This window comes from Crocuta crocuta, unplaced genomic scaffold (assembly GCF_008692635.1).
Source record: "Crocuta crocuta isolate KB4526 unplaced genomic scaffold, BGI_CrCroc_1.0 scaffold68, whole genome shotgun sequence".
NCBI classification, from domain to species: domain Eukaryota; kingdom Metazoa; phylum Chordata; class Mammalia; order Carnivora; family Hyaenidae; genus Crocuta; species Crocuta crocuta.
Genome location: NW_027532426.1, coordinates 3,272,128 through 3,289,390, shown reverse-complemented (window position 1 = coordinate 3,289,390; position 17,263 = coordinate 3,272,128). Strand labels below are relative to the sequence as shown.

The window sequence follows — 17,263 nt, the reverse complement described above, 5'->3', positions numbered from 1 at the left end:
ACAAGGGAACAAAAAGGAAACCCCTTTTCAACCTGGGTCAAATGGGGGAAAGATCAAGGCTACACCCTATGGGTACGTGCTCACGCAGCACATCACCTCCCCAGCTAGAGTCTTTGAATGTCACGGGTGGCAGTCTCATCGCTGAAGCCCTCCCCTCCCCCTACACTGCTCCCCACGCTCCCCACCCTCCCATCTAGCCCAAATACACCCTCTCCCTTTTCCGACCCGACCCCACATCCGGCTCTCTGGCTCTGGCTGAAGGTAGAAGGTAACTACGTCAGGATGTTGGACATGAACTCGTTGAAGCGTTTGGAGTACTGCTCAGGGTTCACAGTCGAGATCTCGGCCCCCGCCTGTAACACACAGAGGCTGACTCAGGTCCAGCTCCGCGGCCCTAACTGAGAGGCCGCAGCCGGGAGGGGCCTGGGCAGGCCCTGAGGAGCAGTTCCCCGCATCACAGCTGCCCTGGCCTTGCTCCTCTGACGCACAAGCCCACGCCTGCACCCAATTAGTGCAAGGCAGTAGGGAAGTGGTACAAAGACTCTGGATCTCTGGGCGGGGTCCCTGTCTGGAGACAGTAGCTTCAAGCCCATGGGGAGAAGGGCCTCTGGGGAGCGGCGTGGGCATGCACACAGAGCTATTACCCACAGGCAACAGGATGCACAGCTTGCCCAGCAGCTCTGGGGGAAGGAGCCAATAAGCTCAGCCCCGGTGACAGAGAAGTAGGGGCCACCGAGCTGGGCAGATCAGCTGGTGGGGAGAGCACGGCGGGGGAGGCGGGGCGCAGCTGGGAGGGGGCCTACTCCTTGCGGGACTGGGGTAGGGTGGGGAGTGGCTCAGAGCAGAGGGCCCAGGGCTGGCGGCCCCAGGGGTCCGGAGGCGGCAGGGAGGACTCACCCCATGCTTCACTGTTTTGGCAGCATGCGCGGCTTTCTTCTTAGCATCGTACGGCGTGAGGATGTCGATGATGGCCATGAAATAGACCTCCTTCTTGGGGGCACCTGGAGGGGAGGGAGGCGGGAAAGAAGAGGCAGAAGAGCAGTAGGCCGCTGGCTCCGCAGCCCTGCGACCCGAGGCCCAGATCCATCGCTAGCTCCAGAGCTGAGAAAAGCCATGATTAATGGGGTCCTTCTCAGAAGCCTGCATAGCTGTCCTCTTATCTGATGGCAGTGTTTACAAGGTTTTATAACCCTGAGCCAGAGCAGAATCATGCCTCAGACGTCCGGGACAAGCAGCGAGGCGAAGGCAGGCCTGACAGAGAAGGACCCCAGGGCCCTAGAAGCCAGAGCTACTGGCACTAGGAGATGCGACAGGAGCGCCTGAGGTAGAAAAAGGCCAGAGCTAGCAGTGAGCCCAGAGGAGCATCTAAACAACGGGCCTGAAGGGGGCAGCATGGGGGACAGGGGTGGGCAGGGCAGACGCGGCCCCCACTTACTTTCATGGCTTTTCATGGCATAGACGTCAACAGAGGGGTCGAACTCCCCGGGCCCAAAGAAGCGGGGAAAGCTGAGGAGGTTGCCCGGGCTGTCGGGGGGCGTGCCGTAGGAGCACAGCAGGTTGCCGCCCAGCCCGTCGTTCTCGCACTCCTCGTCCTCTGCCCGCTCCTCCACCTCCATCTCCTCCTGCTCCGCCCGGTCCACGTCGTGGATGCCCACCAGCAGGCTGTAGTCCATGATCTTCAGCTGGGCCAGGAACTAGGGGAGGTGAGGAAGGAGAGATGGGAGGAAGAGGTTACACGGGGCATCCCAGTGGCATCTGGAAAGAGGAGAAAAGGCATTCCCTTCAAGTCCGTTCTCCAACTCTGAACCCCGGGGGAGAACAAAACATCCAAGTCTCTGCCCTCAGTGAGCTCAGCACCTGGCGGGGAAGACAGCCGTCCCACGAGGGTGAGTGGCTGTGGGAGCCAGGGCAGCGGGGAGAGGAGTCCAGACGGCCTGACGGGTGGGGAGCAGACAGGCAGGCAGAAGCTGTGGGAGACTCAGAACTGAGGGAAGAAGAAACTGCCCAAGAGACGCTGTGGCGAGTCCCCGCGAAGAACAGAGTCCCGCACTGCACGGAGGCTGGACAGGGGATGTGACAGGCCAGTGGCTTTCAAACCACAGATCTCAACCCCCTGGGAGCCAGAAATCTAATTTAGTAGGCTGGGACTAGGCGTTTTTTCTTATTAAATACTCTGGAACAGGACAGAAAACATCAGAGTAGGCAACACGAGGTAGGTAGACAGTATTTCAGTTGTGTGTGCTGGGTTGTGAGGTAAAACGTACTTCTGAGAGTCACAGGCAAAGTTTGAAAAACTGTTAACTCAGCTTCTTCACCAGTCAGGATAAAAATGAGGAGGAAAAGAAAAGGGAACAAACACCCCATAAGAAAGCAAGCCAGAGCCGGGGTGCCTGGGTGGCTCAGTTGGTTGAGCATCTGACTTCGGCTCAGGTCATGATCTCATGAGTTCAAGCCCCGTATCCGGCTCTGTGCTGACAGCTCAGAGCCTGAAGCCTGCTTCAGATTCTGACTTCATCTCTCTGTCCTTGCCCTGCTCATTCTCTCTTTTCCTCTCTCTCAAATATAAACATTAAAAAATTAGAGAAAAAGCCAGAGCCAAGCGACACTCTGAACCATCCACTCTCCTGGGTCTGTAATTTGCCAACTGTGGCTCTTGGGAATCAGCAGCCTCCATAACCGTGTGAGCCAATTCCTTATAATAAACCTCTGTCTATCTGTCGGCACCCTATTAATTCTATTTCTCTGGAGAACTGTAACTATTATACCAATTACCCTTTGATGGATGAACAGGTAAACAAAATGCAGTATAAACATACAGGGGATTATCATTCAGCCTTAAAAAGGAAGGCCATTCTGACTTGTGCTATAACATGCACGAACCTTGAAGACATGATGGTAAGTGAAGTAAGCCTGACACAACAGACAAATACTGTATGATTCCATTTATACATAAAGTACTTAGAGTATCCAATTCACGGGGCACCTGGGTGGCTCAGTAAGGTGAACATAAGACTCTTGATTTTGGCTGTCATGATCTTGTGGTTCACAGGATCAAGCCCCAAGTTGGGTTTTGTCCTGATAGCGCAGAGCCTGCTTGAGATTCTCTCTCCCTCTATCCCTCCCCAACTCACATTTCCAGCTCCCCCCCAAATAAATAAACATTTTTAAAAAGTCTGATTCACAGAGAGAAAGGAGCGTGGTGGCTGCCTGGGGTGAGGCAGAGGGGAAATGGGGGATTAGTGTTTAACAGGGACAGAGCTTCGGTTTCGGAAGATGTAAAGTTCTGGAGATGGAAGGTGGTGACGGCTGCCCAACAGTGTGAATGTAATATTACTCAACTGTGTGCTCACAAATGGTTAAGATGGCAAATTTTATGTTATCCATATTTTACCAAAATAAAGAAAGAAAAGCGTGCAGGGTTTGATTTTAATAAGGCTCCCAATTTGTTAAAATAGGAGGCCTGAGCTATCAAGTGGTCCAGTAACACGTTCACTATTTAGTACCTGCCCGGCCCGGAAGAACTTCCCCACAGGAAGCCCTGCTCCACCAGAGGGCTGCCAGTAAGTGGAGAAGGGAGCCAGAGAAGGGCCTGCGTGGTGGGTCTTAGCAGCTGGCTTCTCGTTGCCACCCCCTCCACTACGGGGACACCTCCAGAAAGAAAGTTTCGGGGCATTTGAAAAAGGTGCTGGGGGGGCGCCTGGGTGGCTTAGTCGGCTGAGCGTCTGACTTGTGCTTAGGTCACGATCTCGCGGTTCGTGGGTTCGAGCCCCGCGTCGGGTTCTGTGCTGACTGCCAGCTCAGAGCCTGGAGCCTATTTCAGAATCTGTGTCTCCCTCTCTCTCTGACCCTCCCCTGCTCACGCTGTCTCTCTCTCTCTCTTAGAAATAAATAAAAATATTAAAAAAAAAAAAGAAAAGAAAAAGGTGCTGGGCTAGATTAGTGAAGAGGTAAAGGAAAGCACTGCAGCTTGAGTTACAAAGGTTCTACGGGCACAAATGCGTCCCCGCAATGGAATACTCGTTTGTACCCACACTCCTTCAAACCACCAGCCCTCCTTTTGTCCACGGAAGTAGTGAATTCAATTTGCCTTAAGGTTACACACGCTCCTGCTCTGAGGGCAAAAGGGGCCTCCCGAACCCAGGTGAAAACGACAGGTAGTAAGTACCTCCACGTCCCGTTTCAGTTTTTCCAGGAAGTTCTTTTTACTCTCCTCTCCCACATGCAGCTTCTGCCCCTCATTGAGGAAGTCATTGTCTTTGAAGGTTGGCAAGTCCTTGGCCTAGGAGAGCAACAGTAGCGTTAGGCTGGGGGCTAATACATTCACCCCAAGAGGAGATGGTATAAACAGGGGAAGGGTCCTTGGAGCACAGGTGGTCTTCTGCCCAATCAGTAGGTTCAGTGCGGGAGGCTCCAGTCCCAGGCCACCAGCGGGCGGGCAGGGATGGCAAACACACGACACACGTCAGACAGGGAGGACTGACCAAAGCACGTCTTCCTGCTGAGCCGGGGCTACCTTGGGGCTCAGGCAGCCACTCCCCAGATCAGGCTGGACTGGGAGCCAGCGGTTGCCCGCCCCGCAGGACGCTGGCCAACTCAGCACGGGTGGGGGTTAAAAGCTGGAGAGGGGGGCCGAGGCCGAGGGCGAGGACGGGCGGGAGCTTGGAGAGACAGGCCTGACAGGCCGCGTGTCTGGGAACTGGGCCGGGGGGGGGCTGTGGTGCAGGAAGGGACAGGGTGACTGACAGAGGTGTTTCTGACTCCAAGCAGCCCATTCACACTCGCGCAGCACCGGTCCCGGCATACCTTCTCCTTGTCGCTCGCTTCTCTGGCAACGGTGGAGCCCTGAAAGGATAAGAGCCGTCAGGAGAGGTCCCGGTGAGGCAAAGTCCGTTGAGCGAGAAAACATGCACGAGTCTTTGGGGAGAGGCAGCAGGTGAACTGAAGGAGGCTGGTTAGAGTCCTAGAGGGGCCAGGAGGCAGCGACTGTTCACTTCCTGTGTCACGGATCACAGACCGAGCTCTGATCATTCACTAGGCACGAGCTTGGCCAACAGCACTGACCCAGGACTCAGCCCCTGCCCTTAGGGGACTTTCCTTCTAACAGGGGAGACAGGCAGTGGGGAGCAGTTATGTGATTAATTCTTTCATTAGCTACAACAGTACTAGGTGGTACAAGGGAGGAGGACACCGAGAGCACGTAGCACAGGGTGGGTCCGGACTGGGGAGGGACAGCGGTGGAGGCCAAGGTCGGCTTCCCGCAAGAAGTGACATCTGAGTTGAGCTCAGGAGGGAAAGCAGGAAGAAATGAGACGAGGGCAGGCGCAGGAAGAGGAAGGGGCAGGGAGGGGATGGAGGCCGGGCAGCCGGCGGGAGCTGCTGGAGGAAAGCAGGGCACCGCGCGGATGGAGAGAAACGCTCGTGGCTGCAGCAGGGGGAGAGAGGCGTGAGGGGGCACACGGGAAGCCGGCTTCGAGAAAAGCGGAGCACCGTGGCTCACAGGCACAAGAAACGTGCTCGTGCTGTCAGACCACAGGGCCTGGACACATGCTAGAGTGCGTGTGTAAACACAGCCTGTCCCCAACCGCTGCCCTCGGCATGCACGTCCCCGACAGGACTCAAAGGACATCGACTATGACATAAATATGGTGCAATAAATACCCTCTTGTCACTGTCATCTGAACTTCAAACAGGCTCTGGCCCATAAGAATTAGGCACATCAACGTCAAAACATGTGCCCCGGCTCTCCTGACAAGCGGGAGGACGGCCACAGAACAGGGCAACGCAGAGCCCTTTACCTTGAGGTCATACTTGCGGTGCACGGTGAGCCGATGGCTGAACACATTCCTGGTGACCACCATGTAGGTCTCCACGCCGTCCACGGTCAAGCGGTACATGCCCAGGAACTGCGGCAGAAGGGTGTTGCCGTGACACTCCACAATGAACTAGAGCAGAAGGGCGGAAGGAGAGCGGCTCAGGACCGTGTGAAGGCGCCAGGTCGCCGGGGCTCTCCCCACACCCAGCTGCTCCCGGGAAGGCCGGGCCCCAGGCCGGTCATTTTCAAATGGGTCCTGTGAGGTCACGGGGTGGGGGTGGGGGGGGCCTTCCTGGACCTTCAGCGGGCAACGGCCACCCCCACCCCCAGCGGGCAGGGCAGAGGGGAGGCTGGGCAGGCAGGGCAGAGCCCTTCCGGGCTCCCGCTACCAGGATGCCACTGACAACGCATCTGAAATGTCAGAGGTGTCTGAGCCTCTCCTCCGCTGGCTGAATGGGCAAGCCGGAGAGCACCGTGGGGCGCAGAGGGGGCCTGCCATCGGTGGTCTAGGGAAACTGAGTGGCCCCGCGCGGGGAGTCCTTAGCCATGCCACGGCCCGGGGTTTTCTCTGTAACCCCTAAGACCAGGAGTCCCCTTCACCACTTCTCAGGTGCCCCAGAGACAAGCTGGCTTTCCCTGAGGACGCAAGCAGGCTCGGGGCCGGCACGCAGATGGTCCCCTGCTTTTCTCTGGGACGGGACCTGGTGAGCGGGGAGTGGGAAGGGGGAAAGCAGCGGGCCTGCCGGGCCGACAGGGCCTCTTGTAGAAGAGACGCGGCAGGTGCCGGCGTGTGAAACTTCCCGACTCGGACAAGAACCAGCTGTTCAATGGGGACTGAGTCAGTAACACGCCTTCATTTCTCCTTTTTTCCAGCAGGCATTTCAGCTCTCAGTCACATGGCATAGGGAAGGGCCAGGTGCTTGGTTCTCTGGAGGCGTGGGCTGCTGTGAGGACCGGTCCCTCCCCGGGGGCTCTCTTCTCCCCCTTGCCACCCTTCCTCTACCACCCAGGCTCGGGACTCACCATACCTGGTGGTATTTCTTTAAGATGTTGTGCATCTCAGCCACATCCTCACTTGACACGGTCTTGATGACAAAGCGCCGGTCGTAGGTGGTGAGGAAACGCGTGCCACATCGGCCTTGGCTGTCACTGTTGATCGGGGCGCTGCGCGTCACTGAGTTCTGATGGACCAAGACAAAAGCGGGCTGGTCTCGGGAGAGGAACAGAGACTCTGACCTCCACCTGGGCCAGCCTGCTCTGAGGCAGCCATGCTGAGACAGGCAGGGCCTCACCCACCCCCTGCCTCACAGGAAGTCCGCCTCTCTCCCGAAAGTCCTCCTGCAGAGTGACAAGAGGTGCTCCCTTCCACCAGCTCCTAATCCCTGGCTGGGCAGGAAGAGGGCTGACTGTGAAACGCTTCCCTTCATTCTTACCCCTGGAACCACCCTGCGAACTAAATCTCTGCCCCAGACGTTAGGGCTGGGCTTGAACCCTGATGCTCACAGGTAACGTGACCTTGGGTGAGCCCTTTAACTGGTCCACTCCTGAATTCCCTGACCTGGAACACGAGGCAGACGAGATGATTTTCCCAGTTTCCTGGGACGACAAAAACAAAGCTTAGGAAATATTCAAGATGTCCAGCATAAAGCGGCGATGGACACGGTGGTCTCTTTCCCCTGCGCATCCCTGGCGCCGGGAAACCCTTCCCAAAGCAGGCAGCTGCTCCTCAGCCCCCTGCCCAGCGCCTCCCCCCTCCCCTCGCAGCCCTGCTGGTCTCTACAGGGCCACGAGGCAGCTCTGGGGAGCTTCTCTGTCTCTGTCCCCGCTCCTCCTCGAGGCTCCATTCCCATGAGGATCAGAGAGCAGTCGAAGCCTCTAGAGGGGGTGGCGGGGGACGTGTGAGTCAACCGAAGGGATGTGTTCACCAAGCAGACCTTTGAAAGGCAAGGCAGAGAGGGCGGTCCCAGCTGTCCCCGTTTCCGAGCAAACCCATGTGGGGATCTGCTCACAGAAACGCCTCCTCTCCAAGCCCTTTCCTCAGTTCTTACCTAGGATTCGATTCTTTACCCTCACCGAATGCCTCCTCACAGGACCCCGGGGGGAGAAGGGAGCACCACCATCGTGGGAAGACTAAATCGGAAGCGGTGAGAGGCTTCCTGCATTAAAAGGGCATCCCCAAAGCAGGGTGTCCCCAATCCAGAAATGTGAGTAGGCCACACAGCTGAGGGCCTCACCCTCCCAGCCTGGTCCTTCTCCCAGACGTGCAGGCCTCCGGCCCGGGTGCAAAGTACAGTCCCACTACTGCCATGTCTGCAGGCCATGCCTTCTGACTCTAAATCCTTAGAGCTCTCTCCCTGAACAACACCTGCCCTGCCTCTATTTGAGTCATGAGCACCCATCATTTGCCCACAAGGTTATTCAAGAAAAAACGCAGACACCAAGAGGATGTGGTTAGAATACCAAGGGGAAGGGAAGGGGCCACAGCGGAAGGAAGACGTCCGAGCAATGTGGGGCTGCAGGATGGCAAGAGTTTTCAGGAAACCTCCAGCTCCAATCAGGTCATGATTTAGCTCAGGATTCGGTCCTAAGAGAGGGGGCTGGAGGGACCCCCGGTGCCTCTTGAGACACAGGACTCTTGGACCGTTCCGTCCCTGGCATCTCCTCCTCCCGCATCGCCATCCCTGCACCCTCCGCTTGGGGATGCAGCTTTGCAGGAGGCCCTCCAGAGAGGAGGGGGAGGTCAGGGGGACTCACTGAGGCGCACTCTCTCCTCAGGGACTGCTCTATGAGAGGCTTACTGGGACCAGGCCGGGAGGCGTTACGGTCCTTTAAAAGGTTTGGGCATCCATTTTCGATTTCACTAGGCTGTACACTTCTTTTTTTCCCCCACAGACAACTGAAAGTCAGCGGTATTTCTTCCTGCTACCAAAGTGAAATGGAAAATTCTCCCACCACCACCAGCAGGATATCTGCCAGTGGGAGAAGGTCCAAGGAAGGTGCTAGGCGGAGCAGTAACAGAAACCACACACTCGGAGTCCAACTAGAACATCCCTGACACTGGGACTGCTTCCTTCCAGCAGGCCAAAGGCCTCTATGGCATTACTGGCCCCTGGAGGGGGCGGTCACCGGCTTTGCCTATCCCCCCCTCCCGACAGAGGACAGGGGACAAGTTTAAGAGCTGGCACTCATACCTGGCAAGGTTACGCTACCCTTGAAGTCTTCCTTTTCTACTCTGTCTTATCTGCTTTAAGAGGCCTCATCTCCCGCTGGCAACAATTCTCTCTTTTAAGTCAAACTACGAAGGAGAAGGGTTCTTCGGCCTAGACTGGGAGCGTCAGACTGAGATGAAGCAGCTTCCGCAGCCCCCTCTCCCTCCCAGGGAGACAGCCTGTGCCTTCGAGGCTGTTTTAGAACCACTTCCAGGGCCCTCACCCCTGCAGGAGCCTGCCAGCCCCAGGGGGAAAGACCGCCAGGTGGGGCCGGACAAGACAGGAAGACGGAGCGTAAGAATGGCGGACCAGTCTTGCGCCTCCCTTGTCCTGCGGCTTCCTGGCCCCACTCCACTTCCTGACCCCTCTGCCGCTGCAAAGACATCCCGTACCTGGTAATCCTGATCATCAATCCCAAACCTCTCCCGGAGATTCCGGAACACCATGGGACAGTACTCCTTAAACTTAAAACGGCTGGGAAGGTTCTCCCTAGGGCAAAGCAGAGAAACGTGTTTGTGAGCCTCTCCTTCCCATCTAATTCTTACATCAGAACTTCTCTGGGTGTTTGGTTCACAGGTCACTGGAATCGGAACAATCTGTGGCACTTAGAATGGAGGTTTCTAGGTCCCAGAAATTCTGGAGAGGAGTTTGGAAATTGCATTAAAAAATTATTTTTAATGTTTATTTATCTCTTTTTTTTTTAATGTTTATTTTGAGAGAGAGAGAGAGAGCGAGCGCACACAAGTGGGGCAGAGGCAGAGAGAGACAGGGAGGCACAGAATCCTAAGCAGGCTCCAAGCTCTGAGCTGTCAGCACAGAGCCCTACATGGGGTTCGAACTCACAGACTGTGAGATCGACCTGAGCCGAAGTTGGATGTTCAACCAACTGAACCACCCAGGCACCCCTAATGTTTATTTACCTTTGAGAGAGAGAAAGAGAGAGTGTGCACAAGTGGGAGAGGGGAGCAGAGAGAGAGAGAGAGAGAGAGAGAGAGAGAGAGAGAATCCAAAGCAGGCTCTAGGTTCTGAGCTGTCAGCGCAGAGCCCGGTGCAGGGCTCAAATCCANTGTGCACAAGTGGGAGAGGGGAGCAGAGAGAGAGAGAGAGAGAGAGAGAGAGAGAGAGAATCCAAAGCAGGCTCTAGGTTCTGAGCTGTCAGCGCAGAGCCCGATGCAGGGCTCAAATCCACAAATCGTGAGATCATAACCTGAGCCGAAGTCAGACACTCAACCAACTGAGCCACCCAGGCGCCTCTGGAAACTGCATTTTTAACAAACATTCCTGGTGATTCTGAGCAGGTAAAAGTTTTAAAACTTTACATCCCTTGTGTTCACTTTGTAAGAATTAGTCAAGCTGTATACTTACAAATGTGTACTTTTTCTTCTGAGTGTGTGTTATCTTTAGACAAAATCTACATTAAAGGAAAAACACCTTACCCACCAAGAAGTGAGACAGAGTGCAGGCACCCCTGCACAAGAGCTGTACTCACTACATGTCAGTGGCTGCGTGTGAACAGCAGTCAAGAGGTGGATGGCAGTCTGACTGCTAAAGAGAGTAGACTTTCTCAACCAAGAGACCCTCTCCTCTGAGGATGCTGCTCGACACATCCTGAAGTCCTATCTTGGGGTTCCACTAGGGTGGAGGACAAGGGTGCTGCAGATTAGAGAGATCTCAAATGACTGGAATTCCATCTTTTCATGAAGCGTGGTGTGTGGGCTGCAGGCACCACCTCAGCCCTTCCCACTCCTTGGTCAATAATCCAGACTCCCAGGGGCGCCTGGGTGGCTCAGTCGGTTAAGCATCTGGCTTCGGCTCAGGTCATGGTCTCACGGTTTGTAGGTTCAAGCCCCGCATTGGGCTCTGTGCTGACAGCTCAGAGCCTGGAGCCTGTTTCAGATTCTGTGTCTCCCTCTCGCTCTGACCCTCCCCTGCTCACACTGTCTCTCTTTCTCAGAAATAAATAAAAAAACATTAAAAAAATTTTTTTAAATAATAATCCAGACTGCCAGGAGGGGAGAGAATCGCCTTGAAGGGATGCCTCTTCCAAATCCTCCATCTTTACAATGGTCACCTTCCTTGGGGAGTCCCTTTGAGAAATACGTCTCTCTGACTACTCAAGGATGATATACTTCAAGGAAATAAAAAAGCAATGGCTTCTCATGAGGTCAGGTCTGCCTCATGTACTCATCTTCTAGTAAAGAACACTGGAGGCTAAAAAAAAAAAAAAAAGAACACTGGAGGCTAATACCTAGCACATACACAGTCGTTGAAAGGACAAAAGGAACAAACAAAGATAAAAGAAGAGATTGGATGCTCTGCTTTAGGCCAAGACGTCAAGGTCCTGGAACTTCACCAGAGGCCACAGACCGTGAAACAGGCAGTGGTCCAATGCCCACTTCCAGAGCCCTGACCCCTGGGATAGAACAACCTCCTTTCTTGCCTCAGAGCCCAGGCCTGCCTCTCCTTCCTTATGAGGTGTGATATTGTGATATAATAGAGATACATGTTTGGTCATTTGTGTTTCAGACACAGAGCAGCTAAAAACCTTGGAATTTCCTAAATCGTAAGAGCAATGAAGAGGTCTTTTTTAAATTTAACCACATCTGAGCTCATGTGAATAAGGTGATTTTTGGAAAGCCTCAAAGGATGGGTGCTGGTTGCCAAGGGAACCAACCAGGATGAGGGCTGGAACTTTCAGTCCCACTCCCTGGACCGCAGGGAGGGGAGAGGGGCTGAAGGTTGAACCAATCACCAGTCGATTTCATCAATCACGCCTTCCTAATGAAGACAGAGCCCGGGAGTTCGCAGGGGTTGAGTGCACGTGGGTGCAGGGAGGCCAGGGGAACCCCCCGATCCCCCACTCCCCTGTGTGTCTCTCTCATCCGCTTGTTGCTGAGCTGTCCCCTTGATAATAAACCAGTGATCAAGTAAATAGACTGTTTTCTTGAATTCTGTGAGCCCCTCTAGCAAGTTAACCGAACCCAAGGGGGAGGGTCGGGGGACCACGAGACCCACAGCAGGTTGGTCAGAAGCACAGGTGATGCGCTAAATTTGTGACTGGCGTCTGAAGGTGGCGGCAGTTCTGTGGGACTGAGCCCTTAACCTGTGGGGCCTGACGTTAACTGCAGGCAGACGGTGTCAGAGCTGACGCTGGCAGGACACCTGTCTAGTGTCTTACGGAATTGCCTGACGTGCGGAGAACCCGGTGAAATGAAGTGTGATGGCGGTGTGAGAGCAGAATACAGGTGGCAGCTTAGCCGTGAAGACAGATGGCTTCCAGAATAAGATGTTGTTATTACTTCCTGTGGCAGAGAGAGGCCGCTAAGGGATATTTTCAAATCAAGCTTCCCTCCAGGCTAACAGTCTGGCCATGGTGGGGTGACAGAGCCCAGCTGGAGAGGTGTGGGGACTGTGGGCCAGTGGAAAGTGGAGCCAGGATGCAAATCCAGAAAGGAGAGGAGTGTGAGCAGCAAATGGTTCCTGGGGCGACCCACAGCAGGATGAAAAAGCGAGGCCCCCAGAGGGCTCAGAGCAGGCCGCAAACTAGACCAGCTGAGATGGCTGCTCCAACGACCTGAGACAAGCTACAGACAGCAGTGTCCACCCCAGATGCCACAGTGAACAAAAGCGGGAAGCATTACTTTGGGTGGCGGCCCTGGGCACCACGCTCAGCCCGTCGCTCACAACACCAGTCGGAGAGGGAAGAGCTTGGCTGTATCCCGAGCCAGGAACATGTCTGGCAGCTTCTTGCCTCAGACGAAGATCAAGATAGGGCCACTGCTGTCGGCCTCACACTAGACACCACAGCTCGTGAGCAGCTCACTGCTACCTAACCTGGCCCCAGATGAATCACCCCAGACCGGGCCACACGCCTCGTGGGACACTGGATGTAGGCAGATAAAGGTGATGACAGAACACCACAAAGGGGAGAGGCACATAATGAATGCATTTTCCCAGCCAGTCTGTCAGCTCTGAGATCCAGGTGTCCCTGTCACACCCTGCCAGGCGCTGGTGTGGCACTGCCACGCACGGGTTTTCAGAAGCTCTCTGCCTGGAGGGAAAGGACTGCCCACAAAACCTGAGCCCACTCAGGGAGTAACTTACTTATTGAAGAGATGATTGTCCACCTTGATCTTGCTGTACGCTTTGAAGTCATCCGGCATTAGCATGACAGGGACAGGGACATTGCTCAGCTCATTGATCTGCAAAGCAAGGGACATGATATGCTACAAACATGAATGCCACCATCTCACCCAAAACATGTCTATGGACTCCCTCCTGGTCTTTATATTTCTGCTCTTCTCTTCAAATACACTCCCAACTTCATCTCCACCTATTGACATTTTTCCCACCTCCCTCCATGAAGCTTTCTGTGATTCTCTAGACCATAAGTGTTCTTTCTGACTTTGGAATTCCTGAAGCATTGTTTGTACCTGTCCTTTGGCCATCACACAGCCTCCCTCAGAGTGTGGTTAATGCTTATCAACCTCACAAGCTTGCTAGACTCTCGGCAAGGCAAGATCCTATTACTGATCCTTGTAAGCAAAGGTCACCTAACTGATCTCCAGAGGCTTCCTGGTGCTTGGCACCATGATTTGCATCTGGCAGGTACTATATAAATATTTGTCAAATGTGGTAATAAGTGGATCAATGAATAAACATCACACAACCTATATGGCCTTTAACATCTTCATACAAATGGTAGGTCACTCAAGAAATCAGGTTGGGGTAGGAAAGCAGCTGGATGAGTTTGTGTGGGTATGTAACTCGTCTCCAAAGTAAAGGATTAAATTTATTTTTTTTTTAAGTTTATTTATTTTGAGAGAGAGAGAGGGAGGAATAGAGAGATGGAGGGGGGGGAGAGGGAGAGAGAGAGAGAGAGAGAGGGAGAGAGGGAGAGAGAGAGAGGACCAACTAAGCTCCTTGCTGTCTGCACAGAGCCAGATGCGGGGCTCGAACTCACGAACCAAGAGATCGTGACCTGAGCCAAAATCAAGAGTCAGATGCTTAACCGATTCAGCCACCCAGGTGCCCCTAAAATAAAGGACTAAGTGAGAAGATGAGGTAAACATCTGGCCACTGGCTCACTCTCACTCTTCTGATTAAAAAAGGGCCAGTTCTTGGGGCACCTGGGTAAGCAGCCAACTCTTGATTTCGGCTCATGGTTCCTGAGATTGAGCTCTGCGTCAGGCTCCGTGCTGACAGCACGTGCTGACAGCACGGAGCCTGCTTGGGATTCTTTCTCTCCCTCTTTCTCTGCGCCTCCTTCACTTGTGCTCTCTCTCAAAATAAATATACTTTTTTTTTTTTTTAATTAAAAAATAGGGGCGCCTGGGTGGCTCAGTCGGTTGAGCATCTGACTTCAGCTCAGGTCGTAACTTCACAGTTGGTGAAGTTCGAGCCCCGCATCGGGCTCTTGGCTGTCAGCGCAGAGCCCACTTCGGATCCTGTCCCCCCTCCCCTCCATCTTCCCTGTTCATGCTCTCTCTCTCTCTCTCTCAAAAATAAAAAAATATAACTAAGAATAAAGTTTAAATAAATAAAATTAAAAAGGGCCAGTTCCTTAAGCCAGGTCCTGCCTTCCGCTGAACTAGGGGAGATGGGGTGGGTGCCTTACAAACCTTCCCAGGGGCTTTTGTGTCCTTCAGGGAGCAGGAGGCTGCCGGAGAGCCGGCTCCCCATTGGTGCAGAGCTGAAGCGCGCATCCTGCCCTTCCCTGTCCCCAGCTTAGCCAATTAGTGGTCTAATTAGCCACAGATGTCTTCTCCCTTCACAGCAGAGTATTTGACACTTGACCTCAACCCAGTGGCCACTAATGCATTCAGGATTTACAGAGGAAACCTTAGGCCTGTCTTAATGGACGGAGGGGGGAGGGGATGCACAGCCTTATGTCTCCTAGAGACTTTCCTTGCAAATCCTATTATCTCAATGAGGCCCATGTGGCAGTGAGGGAATAACCCGGAGTCATTAGGAGCACGAATGGGGGGAAACAGCATTTAATATGCTGCCCCTTTCATGCTCCAAACCTTTTTTTTAAAGACATGTCAGAGGATACAAGACGTTCAAGTTAATGAAGTAACCGGGGTGGGGAACCATATTTTCCTAGAGTTGGTGAAAATGTAATTTGCTCCTGGGGAAATGAAGGAAGGCATAGGCATATGTATACATNGGGACTAGCAGAAGTTGGCAGCGGGGCAGCGACTTAGTAAACTGCTGGCAAAAACAGACAGGCATAGACAGACACTAGAGTATCTCCCGTAGGGTCCATTTACAGGACATTCTAGAACAGGAATCTACAGTGAGAGAAATCCAAAAAGAGGCTGCCTGGGGTGGGTTGGAGGTAGCTGACTGTAAAGGGACATGACAGGTGTGATTCTGGAGTGACAGAAGGGTTCTATATGTTGTTTGGCTTGATAATTACATGGCTCCATACATTTGTCGAAACTCATCAAACCAGACACTGAAAATTTCCAGCATCCAGGCCTGTGATGTCCGCCATTGGCCTACCAGTCACACACACACACACACACACACACATATACACACACACACACACACACTTCCCACTCCAGGGGGTGCTCACAAGGGAGCCTGATTGTTAAGTGTGTGCCTGCGGAGGAAACCATTCCACTTCCTCGTTTTCCTGCCAACACAAACAACTCATGGTAGCTGTCCCACCTCCTTCCCCCGCCCCCAGCATATACTGTCTGGCTCTGACAGCTAACGTTAAGAAGTTCACAGTGCATGTGCAGCTTCCAGATTTTCTAGTTCCTACCTCCACACTAGAAAGGACATACCACTGGCTCCAAGCGCATGGTTTTGTACCAAAACGTTCTAGTATTTACTACCCATAGATATTGGGTTAGTTTCCAATCCCGATTTGGTGCCAGGGCAGGGCTTGGTGCTGGGAGGACCAGAAAAGACGAAAGCCCTTGCCTGTGAGGCTCGACTGCGCCGAACCACGGGGAAGTATTCTAATGGCAGCTGCTCAAGATCACTCATCAATTCTCTGTTAACGTTCAGTTCAGCCTAGTTTGAATGGCTGTTCGATTAGCTGGTTTTTAGTTCTCCCTTCATCTCTATTCTGGACTCCACAACCCAAGGGCAGGACATTTCTTTTTTTTTCTTTTTTTATTTTTTTTTATTTCTGAGAGAGAGAGGCAGCGTGAGCAGGGGAGGGGGTCAGAGAGAGAGGGAGACACAGTATCCGAAGAAGGCTCCAGGCTCTGAGCTGTCAGCACAGAGCCTGATGTGCGGCTTGAACCCACGAACCGTGAGATCATGACCTGAGCCGAAGTCAGACGCTTAACCAAATGAGCCACCCAAGAGTCCCAAGAGCAGGACATTTCTGAGATGTGTTTTGGAGAACAATCCATATATCTGAACTATGTAGACTCACCTCTCATTTCCACTGGGCCCCAGGTAGATGATTCACTCTAAGGATTAGCTGTACTCTTTTTTTTTTAGTTGTGCTAAATTTTACATCCCCAGGGAGTTCTATTCAATGTCAACTGAACAAGCAGTGACTAAAATACCTACTACGTGCTTCACTTCACGTTAGGGAGGAGGGGCTGCACAGTGGGGGAAACATGCACACTACGTACCATATGAGAAGCAGGAGACCTGTCCTCTAATCAGGGAGAGGAGACAAACCCACGACACAGAGAAACTCAAAGTCAAGTAGTGTACAAGTGCGAACGCAGGGCAGAGCTGACAAGAACAGGAGAGGCTCAGAGGGTGAGGTTAATGTGGTCACAAAGACTCCTGGCTCTCGCACATCAGGCTTGAAAACAAGGCACCTAATGCCCCTCCTGGTTTTGCCAAGAGCACTGGACACTGGAAGAATCTACAACAAGATCACATTACATCCCTGCCTCAGATCTTCCATGGCTCCTCATCAACCTCAGGGTAAACCTCCTTAGCCTGGCACTTAACCTCCTTTCCTGACCTGGCTCAGACTCTGCCAAGCTCCTCTTCAGCTTATTTCTACTCCGTGTACCGAGGGCCTTACTACCTGCACCAGGGCTGTGCCAGCGCTGCGGATACAAAAATAAAAAGATGTGATCTCTGTCTAGCTGGGAAGACGGACAACAAAGAATACAGTGTGAGGAGTGCTGTGGAGTTATGAATAAAGGGAGGTGGAAAAACAGATTAAGAAATTGGTGCTGCCTGGGAGTGGGAGTCGGAGTTGCTGGCTAGAGGAAGCTGTAGGGAATGTGTGAGAAAGGCCTAGCATTACGTA

At 53.4% G+C, this 17,263-nt stretch overlaps 1 protein-coding gene across 2 annotated transcripts in view; it reads right to left on the bottom strand.

The window, feature by feature from the left end:
* Window positions 1–203: 203 nt before the first annotated feature.
* PIP4K2B (phosphatidylinositol-5-phosphate 4-kinase type 2 beta) overlaps window positions 204–17,263 on the bottom strand; it is a 23,407-nt gene continuing 6,347 nt past the window's right edge. For both annotated transcript variants that reach the window (XM_077779194.1, XM_077779193.1), the window contains 9 exons: window positions 13,126–13,223; window positions 9,414–9,510; window positions 6,841–6,993; window positions 5,796–5,942; window positions 4,804–4,842; window positions 4,166–4,279; window positions 1,436–1,694; window positions 898–1,001; window positions 204–353 (listed from right to left, as the gene is read on the bottom strand). In XM_077779194.1, the coding sequence (XP_077635320.1) occupies window positions 273–353; window positions 898–1,001; window positions 1,436–1,694; window positions 4,166–4,279; window positions 4,804–4,842; window positions 5,796–5,942; window positions 6,841–6,993; window positions 9,414–9,510; window positions 13,126–13,223 (1,092 nt within the window). In that variant the 3' untranslated portion in view covers window positions 204–272. The remainder of the gene's footprint in view (window positions 354–897; window positions 1,002–1,435; window positions 1,695–4,165; window positions 4,280–4,803; window positions 4,843–5,795; window positions 5,943–6,840; window positions 6,994–9,413; window positions 9,511–13,125; window positions 13,224–17,263) is intronic.